The following is a 20,920-nucleotide window of genomic DNA, read 5'->3' on the forward strand; positions in this document are numbered from 1 at the left end:
TCTGCTTGTGAGAGGTTTGAAGTAAGGGCAGCATTATGGGAAGCTGCCAGTAATCTTTCAAGTTTGGTGCTGCTTCAGCAAGGGCTGCTGAAGGGTTGTAAATTAGTTAGGGGTAGTGAAAGATGATTTGGCACAACAGGGTTTAAAGTCAAAAGCAGAGTTAACAGGCTACCTTTAGAGACTGGAGCTGGGACTTGGTCCTGGGGGAGTGGAGAGAAAGAAGGGAAAGAAAAAAAAAAAGGCAGGGTTTGCAGGAGCCGGAAACAACCCCCACTCTTCTCCCAGAGCCAGAATGAGAACCTGGGGATAAGGGTTCCCAACTGTTTCAACCCAGGAAGCCTACTCTTGGCTCAGAGCTAACTACATCCTTTTCTTCTTTTCCTTGGTTTACTTAATTTGCTGCTGGCAGCCTATACTTTAAACTGACCTGACAGGCTTAATTGGTTTCTTTCCACCTCTCCCCCTGCCTTTCCACACTTTTGTTTTTCTGAAGTTTTAATGGAGGGTACTTTGGATACTTATGTGAGATGTTTTTTTTGGTTATTTTGGATAAAGTATGATGGAAGTCTGCTGTATTCCACCGGAATTTTTGGAGTAAAAGATCCTTGGACATCCATGGAGACAAATGTTTTACTGCCTCTTTGAACAGTCTCAAGATAAAGACTTTACTAAAGCTTTTGATACTGTCTCACATGACCTTTTCATAAACAAACTAGGGAAATACAACCTAGATACAGCTACTATAAGGTGGGTGCAGAACTGGTTGGAAAACCATTCCCAGAGGGTAGTTATCAGTGGTTCACAGTCATGCTGGAAGGGCGTAACAAGTGGGGTCCTGCAGGGATCGGTTCTGGGTCTGGTTCTGGTCAATATCTTCATCAGTGATTTCGATAATGGCATAGAGAGCACACTTACAAATTTTGCGGATGATACCAAGCTGGGAGGGGTTGCAAGTGCTTTGGAGGATAGGATTAAAATTCAAAATGATCTGGACAAACTGGAGAAACAGTCTAAAGTAAATAGGATAAAATTCAATAAGGACAAATGCAAAGTATTCCATTTAGAAAGGAACAATCAGTTGCACACATACAAAATGGGAAATGACTGCCTAGGAAGGAGTACCACAGAAAGGAATCTGGGGGTCACAGAGGATCACAAGCTAAATATGAGTCAACAGTGTAAGGCTGTTGCAAAAAAAAGCAAACATCCTTCTGGGATGTATTAGCAGTAGTGTTGTAAGCAAGACACGATAAGTAATTCTTCCGCTCTACTCTGCGCTGATTAGGTCTCAACTGGGGTATTGTGTCCAGTTCAGGGCGCCACATTTCAGAAGGATGGGGACAAATTTGAGAGAGTCCAGAGAAGAGTGACAAAAATTATTAAATATCTAGAAAACATGACCTATGAGGGATGATTGAAAAAACTGGGTTTGTTTAGTCTGGAAAAGAGAAGACTGAGCGCGGACATAACAGTTTTCAAGTATGTAAAAGGTCATTACAAGGAGGAGGAAGAAAAAAAGATTCTTAACCTCTGAGGATAGGACAAGAAGCAAAGGGCTTAAATTGCAGCAAAGGAGGTTCAGGTTGGACATTAGAAAAAACTTCCTAACTGGAAGTTAGGAATAAATTGCTTAGGGAGGTTATGAATCTCCATTGGAGATTCTTAAGAGCAGGTTAGACAAAAACTTATCAGGGATGGTATAGATCAGGAGCGGGCATTTTTTGTGGCCCAAGGGCCACATCGGGTTTCCAAAATTGTATGGAGGGCCAGTTAGGGGAGGCTGTGCCTCCCATAACAGCCAGGCTTGGGCCGACCCCCGACCCCATCCAACCCCCACTGCTTCTCGCCCCCTGACAGCCCCCCCCGGGACTCCTGCCCCATCCACCACCCCCTGCTCCTGTCCCCTGATTGCCCCCCGCCACCCCATCCAATCCCTCCTGTCATTCCTGACTGACCCCCCGGAACTCCTACCCCCATTCAACCCCCGTTCCCTGCCCTCTGACTGCCCCAACCCCTATCCACAGCCCCACACCCTTGAACTCCCCTGCCCTCTATCCAACCCCGCCCCCGCTCCCTGCCCCCTTACCGCGCTGCCTGGAGCACCGCTGGCTCGCGGCGCTACAGCCACGCCCCCCAGAGCACTGGGGTCAGGCCACGGCTCTGCAGCTGTGCTGCCTGGCGGTCCAAAGCATTGCGCCAGTGGCACGGTAAGCTGAGGCTGTGGGGGAGGGGGGAACAGCAGGGGAGAGGCCGGGGCTAGCCTCCCAGGTGAGGAGCTCAGAGGCCGGGCAGGAGGGTCCCGCGGGCCAGATGTGGCCCGCGGGCCGTAGTTTGCCCACCTCTGGTCTAGATAATACTTAGTCCTGCAACGAGTACAGGGGACTGAACTAGATGACCTCTCAAGGTTTCTTCCAGTTCTATGATTCTATGAAGTAGAACTGCAGAGGAAGTTGGTTGACTTGTCAGACCTGGAAATTTAGGGCATGTAGCTTCAGTCTTGCACAGCAATTCCTGCTTTAGGCCCCAATACACCAAAGCACATGTTTCACTTTAAGAATGTGAACAGTCTCCTTCTTTATATTTTGTACAGTTAAAGTCTTAGGAGCAACTAGTATCTGTTCTGAATGTCTTGAAAATTTTTATAAAACATTCTTTGAGACTTAAAAGGAGCTAAAAAATGGGACTTCAGCACTTGCTTAATGTTAAGCAACATTAACATAATGTTAAGCTGGTTTGGGGCTATTAATGTTGGGTCATTATCAGTTACATTCCCCATAAGTGTCCTCTGTGTTCAGTCAGGGACCAGATGGAAAATCATACCCAGTTTAACAATTTTAATTTATTTGGCACTTATGTTTATAATAGTTAATGTCCAAATCTACCCTCGTGTGAAATTCTGTGCTTGGGAAAAACTGGAGTCATTTAAGTATTTAGTCAGAAACAGTGATTATTAAATTAGTTCAAGACTTTCAGAACAGATAATAGTGTGCCTTTGAGACTTTAGTTGAAAAAAAAATAAAAAACCATGAGGATTTGTTGTTTTGGACTTGTAAAGCGGTTTGCATCAAAAATAAGCCTCGTCAAGAGACACTAGTACTACCTCAACTATGAAGGACTGCAGTTCTCAATCAGAAGAACCATGAGGTGATCACAAAAGAATCTAAACCTGAGAGCTCAATTTAGCTACCATTAAAGTCAATGAAAATACCCATATTAGCTTAAAGAAAAGGAGTACTTGTGGCACCTTAGAGACTAACAAATTTATTAGAGCATAAGCTTTCGTGAGCTACAGCTCACTTCATCGGATGCATTTGGTGGAAAAAGCAGAGGGGAGATTGATATACACACACAGAGAACATGAAACAATGGGTTTATCATACACACTGTAAGGAAAGGTTTCAGAATAGCAGCCGTGAGTGATCACTTAAGATAAGCCATCACCAGCAGTGGGCGGGGGGGAAAGGAGGAAAACCTTTCATGATGACAAGCAAGGTAGGCTATTTCCAGCAGTTAACAAGAATATCGAGGAACAGTGAGGGGTGGGGTGGGGGGGAAAAATAACATGGGGAAATAGTTTTACTTTGTGTAATGACTCATCCATTCCCAGTCTCTATTCAAGCCTAAGTTAATTGTATCCAGTTTGCAAATTAATTTCAATTCAGCAGTCTCTCGTTGGAGTCTGTTTTTGAAGCTTTTTTGTTGAAGGATAGCCACTCCTAGGTCTGTAATCGAGTGACCAGAGAGATTGAAGTATTCTCCAACTGTTTTTGAATGTTATAATTCTTGACGTCTGATTTGTGTCCATTCATTCTTTTACGTAGAGACTGTCCCGTTTGGCCAATGTACATGGCAGAGGGGCATTGCTGGCACATGATGGCATATATCACATTGGTAGATGCGCAGGTGAACGAGCCTCTGATAGTGTGGCTGATGTGATGAGGCCCTATGATGGTGTCCCCTGAATAGATATGTGGACAGAGTTGGCAACGGGCTTTGTTGCAAGGATAGGTTCCTGGGCTAGTGGTTCTGTTGTGTGGTGTGTGGTTCCTGGTGAGTATTTGCTTCAGATTGGGGGGCTGTCTGTAAGCAAGGACTGGCCTGTCTCCAAAGATCTATGAGAGTGATGGGTCGTCCTTCAGGATAGGTTGTAGATCCTTGATGATGCGTTGGAGAGGTTTTAGTTGGGGGCTGAAGATGATGGCTAGTGGTGTTCTGTTAGTTTCTTCGTTGGGCCTGTCCTGTAGTAGGTGACTTCTGGGTACTCTTCTGGCTCTGTCAATCTGTTTCTTCACTTCAGCAGGTGGGTATTGTAGTTGTAGGAATGCATGATAGAGATCTTGTAGGTGTTTGTCTCTGTCTGAGGGGTTGGAGCAAATGCGGTTCTATGGATGGATCTTGGTTAGCAGATAAAATACCCCAGGTCAGGGTTCTAGGCAGCTCTCCAACACCACTTTCTACAAGCCATTACCCTCTGATCCCACTGAGAGTTACCAAAAGAAACTACAGCATTTGCTCAAGAGACTCCCTGAAAAAGCACAAGAACAAATCCGCACAGACACACCCCTAGAGCCCCGACCTGGGGTATTCTATCTGCTACCCAAGATCCATAAACCTGGAAATCCTGGACGCCCCATCATCTCAGGCATTGGACCCTGACAGCAGGATTGTCTGGCTATGTAGACTCCGTCCTCAGGCCCTACGTTACCAGCACTCCCAGATATCTTCGAGACACCACTGACTTCCTGAGGAAACTACAATCCATCGGTGATCTTCCTAAAAACACCATCCTAGCCACTATGGATGTAGAAGCCCTCTACACCAACGTTCCACACAAAGATGGACTACAAGCTGTCAGGAACAGTATCCCCGATAATGTCACGGCTAACCTGATGGCTGAACTTTGTGACTTTGTCCTCACCCATAACTATTTCATATTTGGTGACAATGTATACATTCAAATCAGCGGCACTGCGATGGGTACCCGCATGGCCCCACAGTATGCCAACATTTTCATGGCTGACTTAGAACAACGCTTCCTCAGCTCTCGTCCCCTAATGCCCCTACTCTACTTGCGCTACATTGATGACATCTTCATCATCTGGACCCATGGAAAAGAAGCCCTTGAGGAATTCCACCATGATTTCAACAATTTCCATCCCACCATCAACCTCAGCCTGGACCAGTCCACACAAGAGATCCACTTCCTGGACACTACGGTGCTAATAAGCGATGGTCACATAAACACCACCCTATATCGGAAACCTACTGACCTCTATAACTACCTATATGCCTCTAGCTTTCATCCAGATCATACCACACGATCCATTGTCTACAGCCAAGCTCTATGATATAACCGCATTTGCTCCAACCCCTCAGACAGAGACAAACACCTACAAGATCTCTGTCATGCATTCCTACAACTACAATACCCACCTGCTGAAGTGAAGAAACAGATTGACAGAGCCAGAAGAGTACCCAGAAGTCACCTACTGCAGGACAGGCCCAACAAAGAAAATAACAGAACACCACTAGCCATCATCTTCAGCCCCCAACTAAAACCTCTCCAACGCATCATCAAGGATCTACAACCTATCCTGAAGGACGACCCATCACTCTCACAGATCTTGGGAGACAGGCCAGTCCTTGCTTACAGATAGCCCCCCAATCTGAAGCAAATACTCACCAGCAACCACACACCACACAACAGAACCACTAACCCAGGAACCTATCCTTGCAACAAAGCCCGTTGCCAACTCTGTCCACATATCTATTCAGGGGACACCACCATAGGGCCTCATCACATCAGCCACACTATCAGAGGCTCGTTCACCTGCGCATCTACCAATGTGATATATGCCATCATGTGCTAGCAATGCCCCTCTGCCATGTACATTGGCCAAACGGGACAGTCTCTACGTAAAAGAATGAATGGACACAAATCAGATGTCAAGAATTATAACATTCAAAAACCAGTTGGAGAACACTTCAATCTCTCCGGTCACTCGATTACAGACCTAAGAGTGGCTATCCTTCAACAAAAAAGCTTCAAAAACAGACTCCAACGGGAGACTGCTGAATTGGAATTCATTTGCAAACTGGATACAATTAACTTAGGCTTGAATAGAGACTGGGAATGGATGAGTCATTACACAAAGTAAAACTATTTCTCCCCATGTTATTTCTCCCCCCCATCCCACCCCCCACTGTTCCTCAGATATTCTTGTTAACTGCTGGAAAAAGCCTACCTTGCTTGTCACCATGAAAGGTTTTCCTCCTCTCCCCCCTCCCCCCCGCTGCTGGTGATGGCTTATCTTAAGTGATCACTCACGGCTGCTACTCTGAAACCTCTCCTTACAGTGTGTATGATAAACCCATTGTTTCATGTTCTCTGTGTGTGTATATCAATCTCCCCTCTGTTTTTTCCACCAAATGCATCCGACGAAGTGAGCTGTAGCTCACGAAAGCTTATGCTCTAATAAATTTGTTAGTCTCTAAGGTGACACAAGTACTCCTTTTCTTTTTGCGAATACAGACTAACACGGCTGCTACTCTGAAACCTGTCATATTAGCTTAGTTACATTGTTGATAGTTGCCTCATTCTGAAAAGGCCTAAAGATTTGACTGGCATTCTTTTAAAGTTATTTTCCTTTCTTAAAATATTAAGAAGTCCATAAAAAAATTAAATGACCCCAGTAATTCAAATTAGTATTTTGCCCAAAAAGATAAAAATAAAACAAGCTAAGCTGAACTAAAGGTTTTACATCAAGTGAGGAAAGCAGAAGACTATGTAGGACTCAAGAGTGACTGTCTGTTCTATACATCTTTGAAGAAAAAAATTACATTCAATACTCAATGGATAAGAGCAGGAGTACAGGCATATCCACTGGAAGGCAAAATACACTATGCTGGGCAGGGCACAGTGGCTCAACATACTAGTTTATCTTTGGTTTAATGCCTGTAACAGTTTTATCACTCTTGAAGTGTCTGCCATCTGAGTCAGCACCACTTTAATCAATTAATCCCGCAGCCCTTTGAAAAACATAAATAGGTATTTTTACCCCATTGGAATTGCACATACTATGTATGTCACACAATTGTCATTTATGAGAAAAACATTTAACAATCTTAAACATCAGAACAAGTTAAGGGGGATATATACAGAGTCAAATATACAGTGTGAACAGTATAGTACAACAATACATTTCTCTAGTAATAGGGTAGATAGTCTTTCCAAGCATGTTCTATTACAGAACAAAATACAGGTTTCAAATAGAAGACTCCATTTTAAAAAAAAAAAATCAATCCTGCAACTGACTACAATGAAATTGTAAAAGAGGACCACCAATCTCTCTCTGTAGCACAGTAAAACAAAATTTCTTTAAGATACTGTTTCAATGATACCTCGCACCAGTCAGGTTAAAAACATATAGATATTGCATAGGAATAAATGTTGGAGAAATTGTAGTGAAAGAGGAGGTTTTATGCATGTATGGTGGACGTGTCCAATCAGAGAGTATTAGGATCAAAAATAAAAAAAATCACAAATTATTGGATATTATTATCAAATTATCCTTTGGCAATTCCTCTAGGTCTTCCTAGTGGAAATAGTCACACAAGTGAGAATACTTTAAAAAAGCAGACTTTAACAAATGCAGTGAACTGGTAGGTTAGGACTCAGGGAAAGAAAATCTAAGGGATAAAGGAATGGCAGCTTCTCAAAGACAAATACAAAAGACAGCTCTGCAATGACCTGAAAGTCAAAAAGGAATTTGACAAGAAATGGAAACATGGATGAATTGCTGAGAATGAATATAAAAGAATAGCACAAGCATGTAGTAACAAAATCAGAAAGGCTAAGGCACAAAATGAGTTACACCCAGCAAGGCACATGAAAGGCAATAAGAGGAGGCTGAACAAATAAATTAGGAGCAACAGAAAGCCAAAGGAAAGTGTATATCCTCTACTATCCAGAAGAAGAGCTAATAACTGATGGCATCAAGAAGGCTGAGGTGTTTAAGGTCTATTTTGCTTCAGTCTTCACTAAAAAGATTAATGGTGAGCAGATACAGTATTAATATAAATACTAACAACGAAGGGGAAGGAACACAAGCCAAAATATGGAAAGAACAGGTTAAAGAATATTTAGATAAATTAGATGTATTCTGGTTGGCAGGTCTTGATGAAATTCATCCCACAGTACAAAGGAACTAATTGAAGCAATCTTGGAATCATTAGCAATTATCTTTGAGAACTCAGAGGACGGGTGAGGTCTCAGACAACAAGAATAGGGCAAACATAGTGCCTATCTTTAAAAAGGACCCTGTGAATTATAGACAGTCAGCCTAACTTCAATACCTAGAAAGATACTGGAATAAATTATTAAACAATCAATTTGTAAGGATCTAGAGCATAACAGAGTTATAAGGAACAGCCAGCATAAATTTTTCAGGAACATATCATGCCAAACCTTCTTTGACAAAGTTACTGGCCTAGTAACTAGTAAGGATGGAGGGGAAGCAATAGATACGATATATCTTGATTTTAGTAAGATTTTTGACATAGTCCCACATTATATTTTCATAAGCTAATTAGTGAAATGTTCTCTCGGTAAAATTATTATGAAATAGGTGCACAGCTGGTTGAAAGACCATACTCAGAATAGTTATCAATGGTTTGCTGTCAGACTGGATGAGAGTATGTGGTGGGGTCCCATAGGGGTCTGTCCTGGGTCCGGTACTATGCAATGGTTTCATAATGATTTAGATAAAGGAGTGGAGACCAGGCTTATAAGATTTGAGGATCTGGGAGGGGTTGTGAGGACTTCAGAGGACAGGATTAGAATTCAAAATGGCCTTAACAGACTGAAGTATTAGTCTGAAGTCAACAAGATGAAATTCAGCAAAGATAGGTGAAAAGTACTTTACTTCGGAAGATAAAATCAAATGCAGAACGATAAAATGGGGAATAACTCGTTAGCTGGTAGTGCTGCTGCTAAGAGTCTGGGGTTATAGTGGATGAGTATGAGTCATCAATGTGATGCAGTTGGATGCATCATTCTAGGGTGCACTAACAGCAGTGGTATATGTAAAACATGGGAGGTAACTGTCCTGCTCTATTTGGCATGAGTGAGGCCTCAGCTTGAGTACTGTGTCCACTTCTGGGTTCCACATTTTAGGAAAGATGTAGGCAAACTGGAGAGAGCCCAGATAATGGCAATAAAAATGATGAAATGTTTAGAAAACCTGACATATGAGGAAAGGTTAAAAAATGGGTATGTTATTCTTGAGAAAAGAAGATTGAAGTGGGGGACCTGAGAACAGTCTTCTGATATGGTAAGGGCTATTATAAACAGGACCACGATCATCAGTGGTCTCATATCCACTAAAGTTAGGACAAGACGTAACGGGCTTCATCTACAGCAAGGGAGATTTAGGTTAGATAATAGGAAAAACTTTTTAACAATAAGGGTAGTTAAGCACTGGAATAGGCTTCCAAGGGAAGGCAGTGAAATTCCCATCATTGAAATTTTTTAAGAATGGTTGGACAAACACCTGTCAAGGATGACCTAGGTTTACTCAGTCCTGCTTCAGAACCATGGACTAGACTTGATGACCTCCCAAGGTCCCTTCTAGCCCTCCATTTCTCTGATTCTATGAAAAGGAAATGAAGAATTAATCTTTCATCTATTAGTAACTGTTTGGCTATTGATAGCCTTTCACTGGAAAAAGAAAATATAGTCCAACTGTAGAAGAATGGCTAAAAAAAACCATGGGTAGTTATGGTCAAATGTACACACCATTTACAGATCCAGAAAAATAAACAGAGGCCAAAAAGATACTTAGATATTTGGCTAACCTTTACTCAGTACTCAAACAAAGCACATTCACCTGAAAAAACACAAGCACACTTGTCCAATTTTTTTTAATAGTAACATTTGATAGACATGCCAGATCTGTTAAATATGTGTAATCAGAGATTTCTTTCCATTTAACAAAAATCACAAGAAGTTAAATACCATAGAAGTATGCTCACTGTGTAATATGCTAATACCTTGTCAAATAGAGATCTGATGACCATATTTATGTATAATGTCTCTTTAAATACAAGCTCACTACTGTAATTATTGTTTAGTTTCTGGTATTTACATGACAAGGCTTTGTAAACCTGTTAAAAAACCTGTTCATAAATAAATTGTTTTAAAATGCTACTGAATGCATTCATTTTAATATATTGTATAATTTCATTGTAATGACATCTTTATTGATGTAATTTGTTTATAAGCAATATTTTTGTGCATGTCTTTTTACTCCAAGTGTGAATTAGTATGAAAAAAAGAGTTTCGTACTAATTATGTAAAAACTTTATATTGAAGAGCTATTATAAAGTGGTTGTCACATGGGACCTCCGGGATATAACATTGCCAGTAGTGAAATTCTGCAACATTAGAACACAGCTCTTCGAAGTCCTGCACCTCGTTTCTCTTACCAAAGAAAAATGCTGAGGACTCCTGTGCAATGATTGTCTAACAGACAAGATAACCGTATGGAAACCAGTGTACAATGTCCAGTGAAAAGGCGCTCAGTACTGTCTGTCCAGGGGATCAACTGGCAGAGGAACACATGGCAATTATCACTGTGGATTAAAAATGTCACTAGCCTGTGGCTGCAGGTGTTTATTAGGCCTTCAAATAATGTCATTTTACACATTCTCACAGGGACACATTTTGCTGCATCCCTGAATGGATGGCCCGATTATGTGGGACCAGATTTAGGCGCACACAGTTTTCCTGGTTGAAACAGGCAGGTTTGAAGGATGGCTATTGTAGAGTGATAGTGCTGGGCTCTGGTGAGCCGCTGCAAGTGATCTTTTTCGGCAGAGCTACTATGCCTTGGGGCTGAAGCATTAGCAGTCATCACTGGGAAAGATAAGCAGCAGCCCATAAACGGGTTTAAGGACCTGGCAAAGGGCCTCATCTCTCTTCCCATTAAGCTAGTCAACTTTGTAAAGGTTCTACAAGCCACTGCTACGTAGGTGGGAACCAAGTGGCTGCAAGGAATGAATATAGCAGCCCGAGTTCAACCCCCCTCAAGCCCAGGGGAAAACAGCTTTTCAGATCTAACAGAGCTCCCTTTAGTCTCATGAAGGAAAACAAAATCTGCAGTCACTCAAGACTCTGCAGGGTCCATGCAGCTACTCATTCCGGATTCTTGTAGGATTCAGAGGCATCTGAATAAATTCTGAACATCAGTTGAGTCCTATGGGCAACTGAGGATCCTCCTTACTGGGATCATTTTTGAGATTTTACTCAATTCTATCTGATTCAGCTTCAAACTTCCATAAGAAAGACTACAGATACAAATTAGAGCTGTCAATTAATCGCAGTTAACTCACGCAATTAACTCAAAAAAATTAATCGTGATTAATCGCAGTTTTAATCACACTGTTAAACAACAGAATATCAATTGAAATGTATTAAATATTTTTGAAGGTTTTCTACATTTTCAAATATATTGATTTCAATTACAACACAGAATACAAAGTGTACAATGCTCACTTTATATTATTATTTTGATTACAAATATTTGCACTGTAAAAATGATAAAAGAAATAGTATTTTTCAGTTCATCTCATACAAGTACTGTAGTGCAATCTCTATCATGAAAGTGCAATTTACAAACGTTGATTTTTTTTTATAATAAATGCACTCAAAAACAAAACAATGTAAAACTTTAAAGCAGTGGTGGGTGACCTGCGGCCTGTCAGGATAATCCACTGGCATCCAGACCATTTATTTATATTTGCGTGGCTGCACACAGCTCCCAGTGGCCATGGTTCACCATTCCCAGCCAATGTATTCTGTGTTGTAATTGAAATCAACATATTTGAAAATGTAGAAAACATCCAAAAATATTTAAATAAATGGTATTCTATTATTGTTTAACAGCACAATTAATCGTGCGATTAATCCCAATTAATTTTTTAATTGCACAACTAATCACAATTAATGTTTTAATCGCTTGACAGCCCTAACACAAATGAATAATGCTGAATGGTCCCCAAAAAAAATCAGACACAGATCATGTTGTTTTGTTTTTCCTAGAATTAGCAACCTTCTCTTGTTAATCTGAGGAATGTAAGGACCCCAATCCTGCAAATTACAACATGCAGCCAGACCTCTGTACATTCACAGACAGCCCAGCCCCACTGATATCCAATGGTGTTCTCACAGGTAGAACTCTCTGCTTTCCCATTGTTATTTACAGGATTGGACCTAAGTAATAAACTGAAAAATAGGGTCACACTGTGGTCAAAGTAGAATTTATTTTAGCTTAATTTTTATCACGTTACAAACATAAACCTGCTGCTGAACTGTTTGGAGCGGGTTCTGAATGTAATTTTGCCACTGCACACTTTCTAGTTGCCTGCCTTATCTTGATCCTTCTGCAAAGATCATTTCAATAGTTGTAACCGGATTCTAAAGCATGGACATCACCTTTAAGTAAGAAAGGCCCATCCATGTAAGTTTGACTTATTTTACACTAATCAATCTGATGTCTTCCAGTATTTTCACAGTATTCCAGATATATTTGAACAAAACGCTACAAAAAAATCTCATGCCTTTTCCAGAATCTCAAAAATACTGATCAGTTCCAACTATTATATAATTACTCTGTAATAACTTTACCATTCAATTATGCTGCTTTCTTCTGTGCTGTTTTTTCGTAACTAGTCCAATTGTAGGTGGCACAGAAACTGCCTATCAACCATAGCTCTCTGCCAACCTAATTTATTTTCCTCCATGTAGTTATGTTATCTTTTCTACTCTTACTCCAATATTAGCAGATTATTCTAAAAACTGTTGGCTTGTCAGACATTTTTCAATAAATATCCAATTTATTTTGTCCCCCTACTTTCAATAAGAACAAGTCTGAATCTGTATGAATCCCAATGTATTATAAAAATCTCATTATGAGTTATGGTACTTCTAAGTACTGAGTAAAAATACTTCCTTAATTAAATAAGTAGCTCTGATCATGATAAAAATTATAGACAGATTATTGTAGTTAATATCATTACAATGTAATAACATAATTAAAAAGATTAAGTGAGGAAATGTTCACTACCCTTACCACTTCTCAAGACAATTTGCTGGTCTGCGCAGTGGAATGCCAGGTATGGATATACAGTAAGAAGGCAGTTCTCTGCTGTGGCAGCAACCTGAAGCGAGAACCTGGGGAGATCAGAGGGGAGGAGAGAAGTATGTCTTTTAATATATGAAAAATAATCTTTCAATATTTTCTATTAATATGGCTGTTCTTCTGTTAAATTTCTCAAATATTTCACTGTCAAGCTTTTTTTATGGTCACCTGATTTTTTAAGATTGCCTTTGATTTAGCTGTTGTATGGTGAACAATAAAGTAAACACAGATATTAAGGTAACAGTAACCAACACTAAAAATAAGATCTGCAGCCAATTTCTGCTCTCTTGTACAGTGGTGCAGTCAGTAGGGTTGCACTGCTGTGAGAGCACAATTTGGAAAGTTTGTGTACATCAATAACCCACAAACAGTGAAGACTGATACAATAGTGGTTCTCTCTTATCTGGCACATTCTACTCTGAACATACATGTGTCATGAAAGTTTAAGGGGTAGAAAGGATTTATTGAAATAACTGAACTGTGTCCATCTGAAAACAAAAATAATTAAAATTAGAGTTGATGTTTATGAGCATACTAAAGGAGGTCGCTGTCTTTCAAAATAGATTATGCATTTTTTGACACTGGAGAGAGTTTATCACACCTCAAAGAACTCAACAAAAACAAAATAAACAAACAAAAGAAAAACTTGGGAGAGCAGTGTCAAATACTCAACTGTCATCTACTCGACTCTCTTGAATCCATGAAGTCAGAGGGCTAGAGAAAGTTGCATATGAACGCCTACAGTTTCACTTCCCTTTTCCTGCATTATTACATGCACTTTTTCTACTTTATGTAAAATTGATAATAATTTCATCCGATAACACTTTTATAGTATGTTAACACACAGGGAACATATACTACACAAACAAATCTTATACTGTCAAAAAGTAAAAGTTTCTAAAAAGCGATCAAATTATAGGTCTGAAGGTATAAACAGTTTGTACCACTGATCATGTAAATTTATGACTTTTTTCCCCATGAAGGTACGTTATAAATAGTAGGTGAACATAACTAACTTATTGTTTGTGTTTGCAATGGAGCATAATCAAATCATATTAAAAAGTCTAGGTGTTTTATTTGAAAATAAGGTAATCATCCTCCTAGCAAGTGTGGAATTACTATATATGGTATATCACTCACTCAGTGGTATCAGTTTTTAAATGCTTAATAAAACAAAATAAAAATGTATGTGTTATCTGAATGAACCATTAGTGGTTCACTCATTTTCATTAAACCTAATCCTGAGATTCTGTAATACTTTATTTAGGGAAACAGAACACCAACTGAAAAAATATCTATGCTTTTTTATTTTGTCCTAAAGACTTTCAGGCAATTTGTTTCAGTGAATACAAATACATGAGTGACATATTTTGCATTAAAGTAGCTGAATTGTGACTGACAGGGACATTGGAGATGTCATAGTAGATCATCAATCAAGCATCCTGTCTCCAACAGCATTCAGTGCCAGATGCAGACTGTCTGTCAGCCGTGAAAGGATTTTAAAAGGACAGATAGCCCAAAGACATCAGGATCTTCCTGACAGAAAACTTTTTATCATCATGGTCTGGGGTGGATTTTACAGAATACAGGAAGAAATGGCATCACTTGTTTAGGGCAATGAGAACAAGACTGATCCAAAATCGATAAGGCTAAGGAACATAAAGGTTCAGATGCTTTAAAAGATCCTGAAAGCCCAAAGGGATCCTAGAGTGCAGCAAACAGAACAACTCTGATTAGATCTAGAGCCTGTGTAATTGGCGTGGAGAGGGGGGGAAATAAGATGTTCCATGTAAGCCCTTTGGGATAACAATTGTCCTTTCAATTCATCTGCACACAATGCCAAGTAAAGTGGGGCCCTTACTGGACTTGGTCATTTTGCTACTACTGCAACACAATAATAATGTCCAATGACAGACACCATGTTTTCATATGATATGCAAGATTCAATGCTTGAGCTGTATGTGCACTTAAAAATCAATGGACACTGCTGACCAGGGGTATATCTACACAGCCCATGGCGGCAAGTCACAGAGCCCTGATCAAACATCTCAGGCTCCCACTGCGGTTCTAAGAACTGTCGTGTAGATGTTGTGGCTCTGGCTGAAGCTCAGGCTCTGATGCCCACCCCCTTCCCTAGGCTGTAGAGCTCTAGCCTCTTGACCCAGGCTCTGAGACTCATTGCTCCCTGCTGTGCAGCTGTAGCCTAGAAGGTTGCAGGGCTCATTCATACTTCCCAACAGTAAGGATCCATGCAGGCAAAATGTCAAAGAGGATTGGTCCATAACCCCCAGAGACTACACAGGCCCTGCTGTGGAAACAGGTAGGACATGACAGATGGAAGGAGAAAAAATTGGAAGTTGAGGACATGAAGGCAGGGACCTCACTACTGTGATCTTCCTTCTCATTAAACTTATTCAGCCACCCATCATGCAGGATTTTGTTAGATACTTTTGGTATCCCAGAGCAGACCAATCACTCATTCACCTGATCTAGCATGTAAGATATTGTGCAGTACACACAGCTGGAAAGCCATAGATAATGTGGGATCAACATCATTCTGTTAAGTAAACAGAGTAGAAAATATGTACCCTTAGATAATAAAACAAGAACAAGGCCATCACAGTGGCTGATAATTCCATCACTAAAATGCAAGTTTTAAAGCTAGACAATATAGGTCAAATCCTATTAACTACACCAAGCCGAACACTATGGGTTTGGTGCAAGAAAGGAGTACTCACACCAACTTCTGTAATCTGCTCCCCAGAGACCAGCCGTGGAGTCAATCTGCAACCACTACTGCAACACAAGATCTACAGTAAACCCTGGCAGCTCCTATGTGCCACCTCTGTAAAAGTAAGGCAGGTGGATCTGTCAGGTGCCTGCAACCAGAGCAGTGAATGAACACCAGCAGAGCGCAGCAGCATTGCACCTATAGATGTCAGGCTACAGCTGGGCAAATAACTGATATTTTCTGTTTGGTGGCCAAACTGAAAAAGTCTGGAAGAAAGAATTATTTAGGTTTGACCTGAAATAAAAATTTATTGGTATCTCACCAAACAGAATAATTGGAAAAAAGTTGTTTAGGCTCAAATGAAATATTTTGTTTGACCCAAAATGAAATGTTGCATTTCACTTTAGGGTGTTTTGGGGCCTCCTCCTCTTTTATGGGGGAGTATAGCTAAATCTAGCTAAATTTCAGAATGAAACACTTAATTTTAAAGTCAAAAAGTGTTTCATCTCAAAAATGTGAAAACAAAATAAACTTTTTCTGAATTTCATACACACACAATTTTTATTCAATCAAAACTATTTGCCAAATTTGACCAAATTCACAAACTTTTTCAGCTAACCCAAACTGCACTTTTTGATGAACCAACTACTGGCTGAAGAAATTTTGTCCAGCTCTATTTCAGACCCTTTATGTGAGATCCTGGCATTTATTTCTCCACTCCCACTATATATAGCAGAACTGCATTGGGTTCTATCTTCTGGCTCTTCCATGGTGAGGGAGGCCAAATTTACTGTTACATAAGTCCTACTAAAGCATTTGTGTAGTCAAATAAATAAAATAAATAAAAAAGTGTAATGTGTATTAAAATTGGAGAGCCAGACCATCAACATGCAACATTCTCATTGCTTTTTTTTCAAGTATTGTAGTGATTTTCCACAGTGAAGGATCTAGATTTGCAGCTAAGTGTGACACCCCTTCTATTTTCTGAACACTTGGGCAAGATATTCTCAGCTTTTTTACTTGCATCAACCCTGCAGAATAAGAAGTCTGTCAATCTGGTTGAGGGCAGTTAAAGAAGCAAAAATTGAGATCATCAGGTAAAAAAAAACAACTACAAATTAACTGGAAAGATGGCTGTAAATTAAGGTAATCTTAGATAAATAGTAGTGTAACTTCTCATGGTTCATTTAATTTAATCTACACAAATAATAAACTGCTTTCTTAAAATACAACCATATTCCTTTACTTTAGAATTCAGGTTTATAGTCAGGGATAGCCTGATTTTACTATAAAACCTGCTTGCCAATGTGTGCCGAATCCAGGCTGTGAAGCAGCTAGGTCCAAGAATGCCCAGCCATCGTGACCTACTCTTATTTATGGCACAAAGATTTATTATTTATTAAATCAGATTTCAGTCTTATACAAACTCAATACCAAAAGACACCGATCCAAACCTTGACATGAGTGTCCTCGACATGCACTTAGAAACACAACTATATAGGAGATGCAAAGTAAAAATTAACCAAAGCAGCAGCACTTCATTTCACCTTTCCACACACCATTTCATCCACAGTCATGTAACCCTTATAGCCTAAAACTTTCCATTGTTCTTTCCCCACTAGACAAAAATCCCATCCTCAACTGCCTCAGCATTTCACCAGTGCTCACCCCAATAGACAGGCTTTGCCATGTACCCAGAAGATACAATTAACCTAACACTGACAAACCATCAAAACAGGTCCCTTGCCCCAACAGGGAAATGCACAAGAAGAATCGAATTTCCAGCTGATTATCTTCTAATCACATTCCAAGCACTAGATCAAGAGCTGGAGTTTAAGATCTTCGTGATTCAAACCTTTACAACAAACACTGTGGAAAAACAGAGACGCTTTTTAATTCTGGTGGTACAATTCAAACAAATTAACATCTTTACAACAATAGCAATAGTTACAAATATTCACAATATTCCTTATGTGGTGTATAAGAGGTTACATACCAAATAATTATTCTCCAAATGTATTTCTCCATTGACCCAAGCTGTATTGTGGTATTGTCAGTAAATACATGAACCAATGAGTCTCTGATACAGTACCGAAAAGTGCGACATGCATTGTAGATGGCCCAAAGCTCCAGCATGTTGATATGGAGTGAGACCTCATGCGCCAACCACAGTGACCCCAGATATGCCCCTCAACCCATCACGGAGGCACCAGTAACAACTGATCTGGTTGGCAAGGGCAGCCAAAGGCAATGCGTTATTAAACAATCTCTGGATGCTTCCACCACAGCAAGGAGTCCAGGACCACTGGAAGAAGACGAACCAGTCTTTCTAGAGATTGAAGGATAAATCGTCTTGAGCCACATTCGAGAGGGGACATAGGCGCAACCTTTCTAACTGGACCATCTGCATGCAAGAATCTCAGACAACTCCAAACAGTCGTGGAAGGCTCAGTCTGCAGACTGAGGTGACAAATTGACTAAAAATAATTGGTCAGCAAAAATGGTTTCAACATCACAGAATCTAATGAGGCCCCAATGAACGCTATTTTTCAGTGGGAGCCAAAGTTGAGTTCCTAGCGTTTAGGATGAGAGCTAGACAGTCAAGCAAGCGCAGCATGTTTGCTGACGTGGGCAAGAACTTGCTCTCTAGCGCTGTCCCTCAGAAACCAGTCATCCAGATACAGGAAGATGTGAATTTCGTTCTTCCCAACATACGCCATAACAATGACCACACATTTGGTAAAAACCCAGGGGGCAGAAGGGGCTGAATGGAAGCACTACATACTAAAAGTGGCATTCTGACATGATGAATTGAAGGAACTTTCTGTGGCTTGACAAAACCACCACATTAAAACAGGCATCCTTAAGATCCAGAGCAGCAAACCAGTTGTTCTGAGAAAACATAGGGAGAATAGTCAACAGTGACCGTCAGAACCTCATATATCTGATATGTTTGTTGAGACTGGAAAGATTGAGAATGCTTCTTACCCTCCCTTGGATTTGGGTACCAAGAAGTACCAGGAATAGAAGCTGTGACCCCGATGTTACAGTGGAACCTCTTCCATCACTCCCAAAACCAATAGAAAGTGGGCCTGCTTGAGCAGTATCTTATGACGGGGTCCCTGAAGAGGGGTGGGGAGGATGCGTGGAGAGGAACTGCATGGCATAACACAGTCTGACGGTGCCTAGGTCCCAGCTGTCAGTCACGATAGCCTCAAGCATTTTGAAAGCGGGACAGTCTGTCCCGAAAGGGGAGACATGAGGATAAAGGAGCAATGACTAGAACAGTGCTCTGGTCCAAGGAGTCAAAATGGGCTCTTGGATGACACAGGGGAGCATGTGTGGACTGGTCAAACCCCAAGCTTTCTCCTGTGGTATCTATCCCTCTTTCTGGGGTAGTCCTGTTGCATCGAAAGAGGGAAAGGCTGGCCAAACATGCATTATGGATAATAATACTGCTGTTGTTAAATGCTTCAGTGGCGCCTTTGCACCACCAGCGTGTACAGCCCCAAGGACTGCAGCGTAGCCCTAGAGTCCTTGAAGGAGCACAGCATTTCATCAATTTTGTCCAGAAACAGCATTTGGCCATTGAAGGACAAATCTTCAATGGCTTGCTGGACATAGGAAGCAATGCCCAATATCTGCAGCCAGGAAGTTTGCCTCATGGTAACCGGAGAGGCCATCACTCTGGCCGAGGTGTCTGTGCCATCAAGTGTGGACTGCAAGGACATCTTAGCCACCAAGCAGCCCTCAGTGACAAATGCCCAAAATTTCTTTCATGAGGCCTCGGGCAGCTGGTCTGAAAACTCTGACATAGTGGTAGAATTAATTAAATTGTATTTCGACAGGAAGGCTTGCTGATTAGCAATTCACATGTGTAAGGAAGAGGAGGTATAAATCTTCCTGCACATGAGGTCCAATTATTTAAAGTCCCTAATCTTGGGTGTGGACTTAAATCTGCCCTGCCAGGCCCTGTCATTCATTGCAGATACAACTACAGAATTTAGGCCTGGATGGGAGTAAAACCCCTCAAATCCCTGCACAGGAACAAAAGAACATTTTTCCATGTGCTTAGCTGCAGGCAGTAACAAAACGACTGTTTTTGCCTTAACTGATTCAAGGAGCACACCACTAGTAGGGAGGTGACTCTCCCAGGGGCAGATGGCTGCAGGATATCCACTAATTTGTAGGTGTTCTCTTGCAAGAACTTCACTTGGATACCAAGAGATTCAGCTACACACTGCAAAAAGTCTCGTTATGCCTAGTTGGCAGCCAGTATCAAGTGGAGTGCCCCAAGGGTTGGTCCTTGGGCCGGTTTTGTTCAATATCTTCATAAATGATCTGGAGGATGGTGTGGATTGCACCCTCAGCAAGTTTGCAGATGACACTAAACTGGGAGGAGAGGTAGATACGCTGGAGGGTAGGGATAGGATACAGAAGGCCCTAGACAAACTAGAGGATTGGGCCAAAAGAAATCTGATGAGGTTCAACAAGGACAAGTGCAGAGTCCTGCACTTAGGAAGGAAGAATCCCATGCACCGCTACAGACTAGGGACCGAATGGCTAGGCAGCAATTCTGCAGGAAAGGGACCTAGGGGTTATAGTGGACGAGAAGCTGGATATGAGTCAACAGTGTGCCGTTGTTGCCAAGAAGGCCAATGGCATTTTGGGACGTATAAGTAGGGGCTTTGCCAGCAGATCGAGGAATGTGATCGTTCCCCTCTATTCGACATTGGTGAGGCCTCATCTGGAGTACTGTGTCCAGTTTTGGGCACCACACTACAAGGAGGATGTGGAAAAATTGGAAAACGTCCAGCAGAGGGCAACAAAAATGATTAGGGGACTGGAACACATGACTTATGAGGAGAGGCTGAGGGAACTGGGATTGTTTAGTCTGCGGAAGAAAAGAATGAGGGGGGATTTGATAGCTGCTTTCAACTATCTGAAAGGGGGTTCCAAAGAGGATGGATTAGATTGTTCTCAGTGGTAG

The 20,920-nt window shown here is 41.1% G+C and overlaps 1 protein-coding gene across 1 annotated transcript in view; it reads right to left on the reverse strand.

Moving 5' to 3' along the window:
- Positions 1-20,920, reverse strand: part of CFAP47 (cilia and flagella associated protein 47) — a 638,800-nt gene that overhangs the window by 478,365 nt on the left and 139,515 nt on the right. Inside the window, exon 27 of the mRNA XM_043505538.1 lies at positions 13,131-13,231. Coding sequence (XP_043361473.1) covers positions 13,131-13,231 — 101 coding nt within the window. The remainder of the gene's footprint in view (positions 1-13,130; positions 13,232-20,920) is intronic.

This window comes from Dermochelys coriacea, chromosome 1, assembly GCF_009764565.3.
Source record: "Dermochelys coriacea isolate rDerCor1 chromosome 1, rDerCor1.pri.v4, whole genome shotgun sequence".
In the NCBI taxonomy this organism is placed as follows: Eukaryota; Metazoa; Chordata; order Testudines; family Dermochelyidae; genus Dermochelys; species Dermochelys coriacea.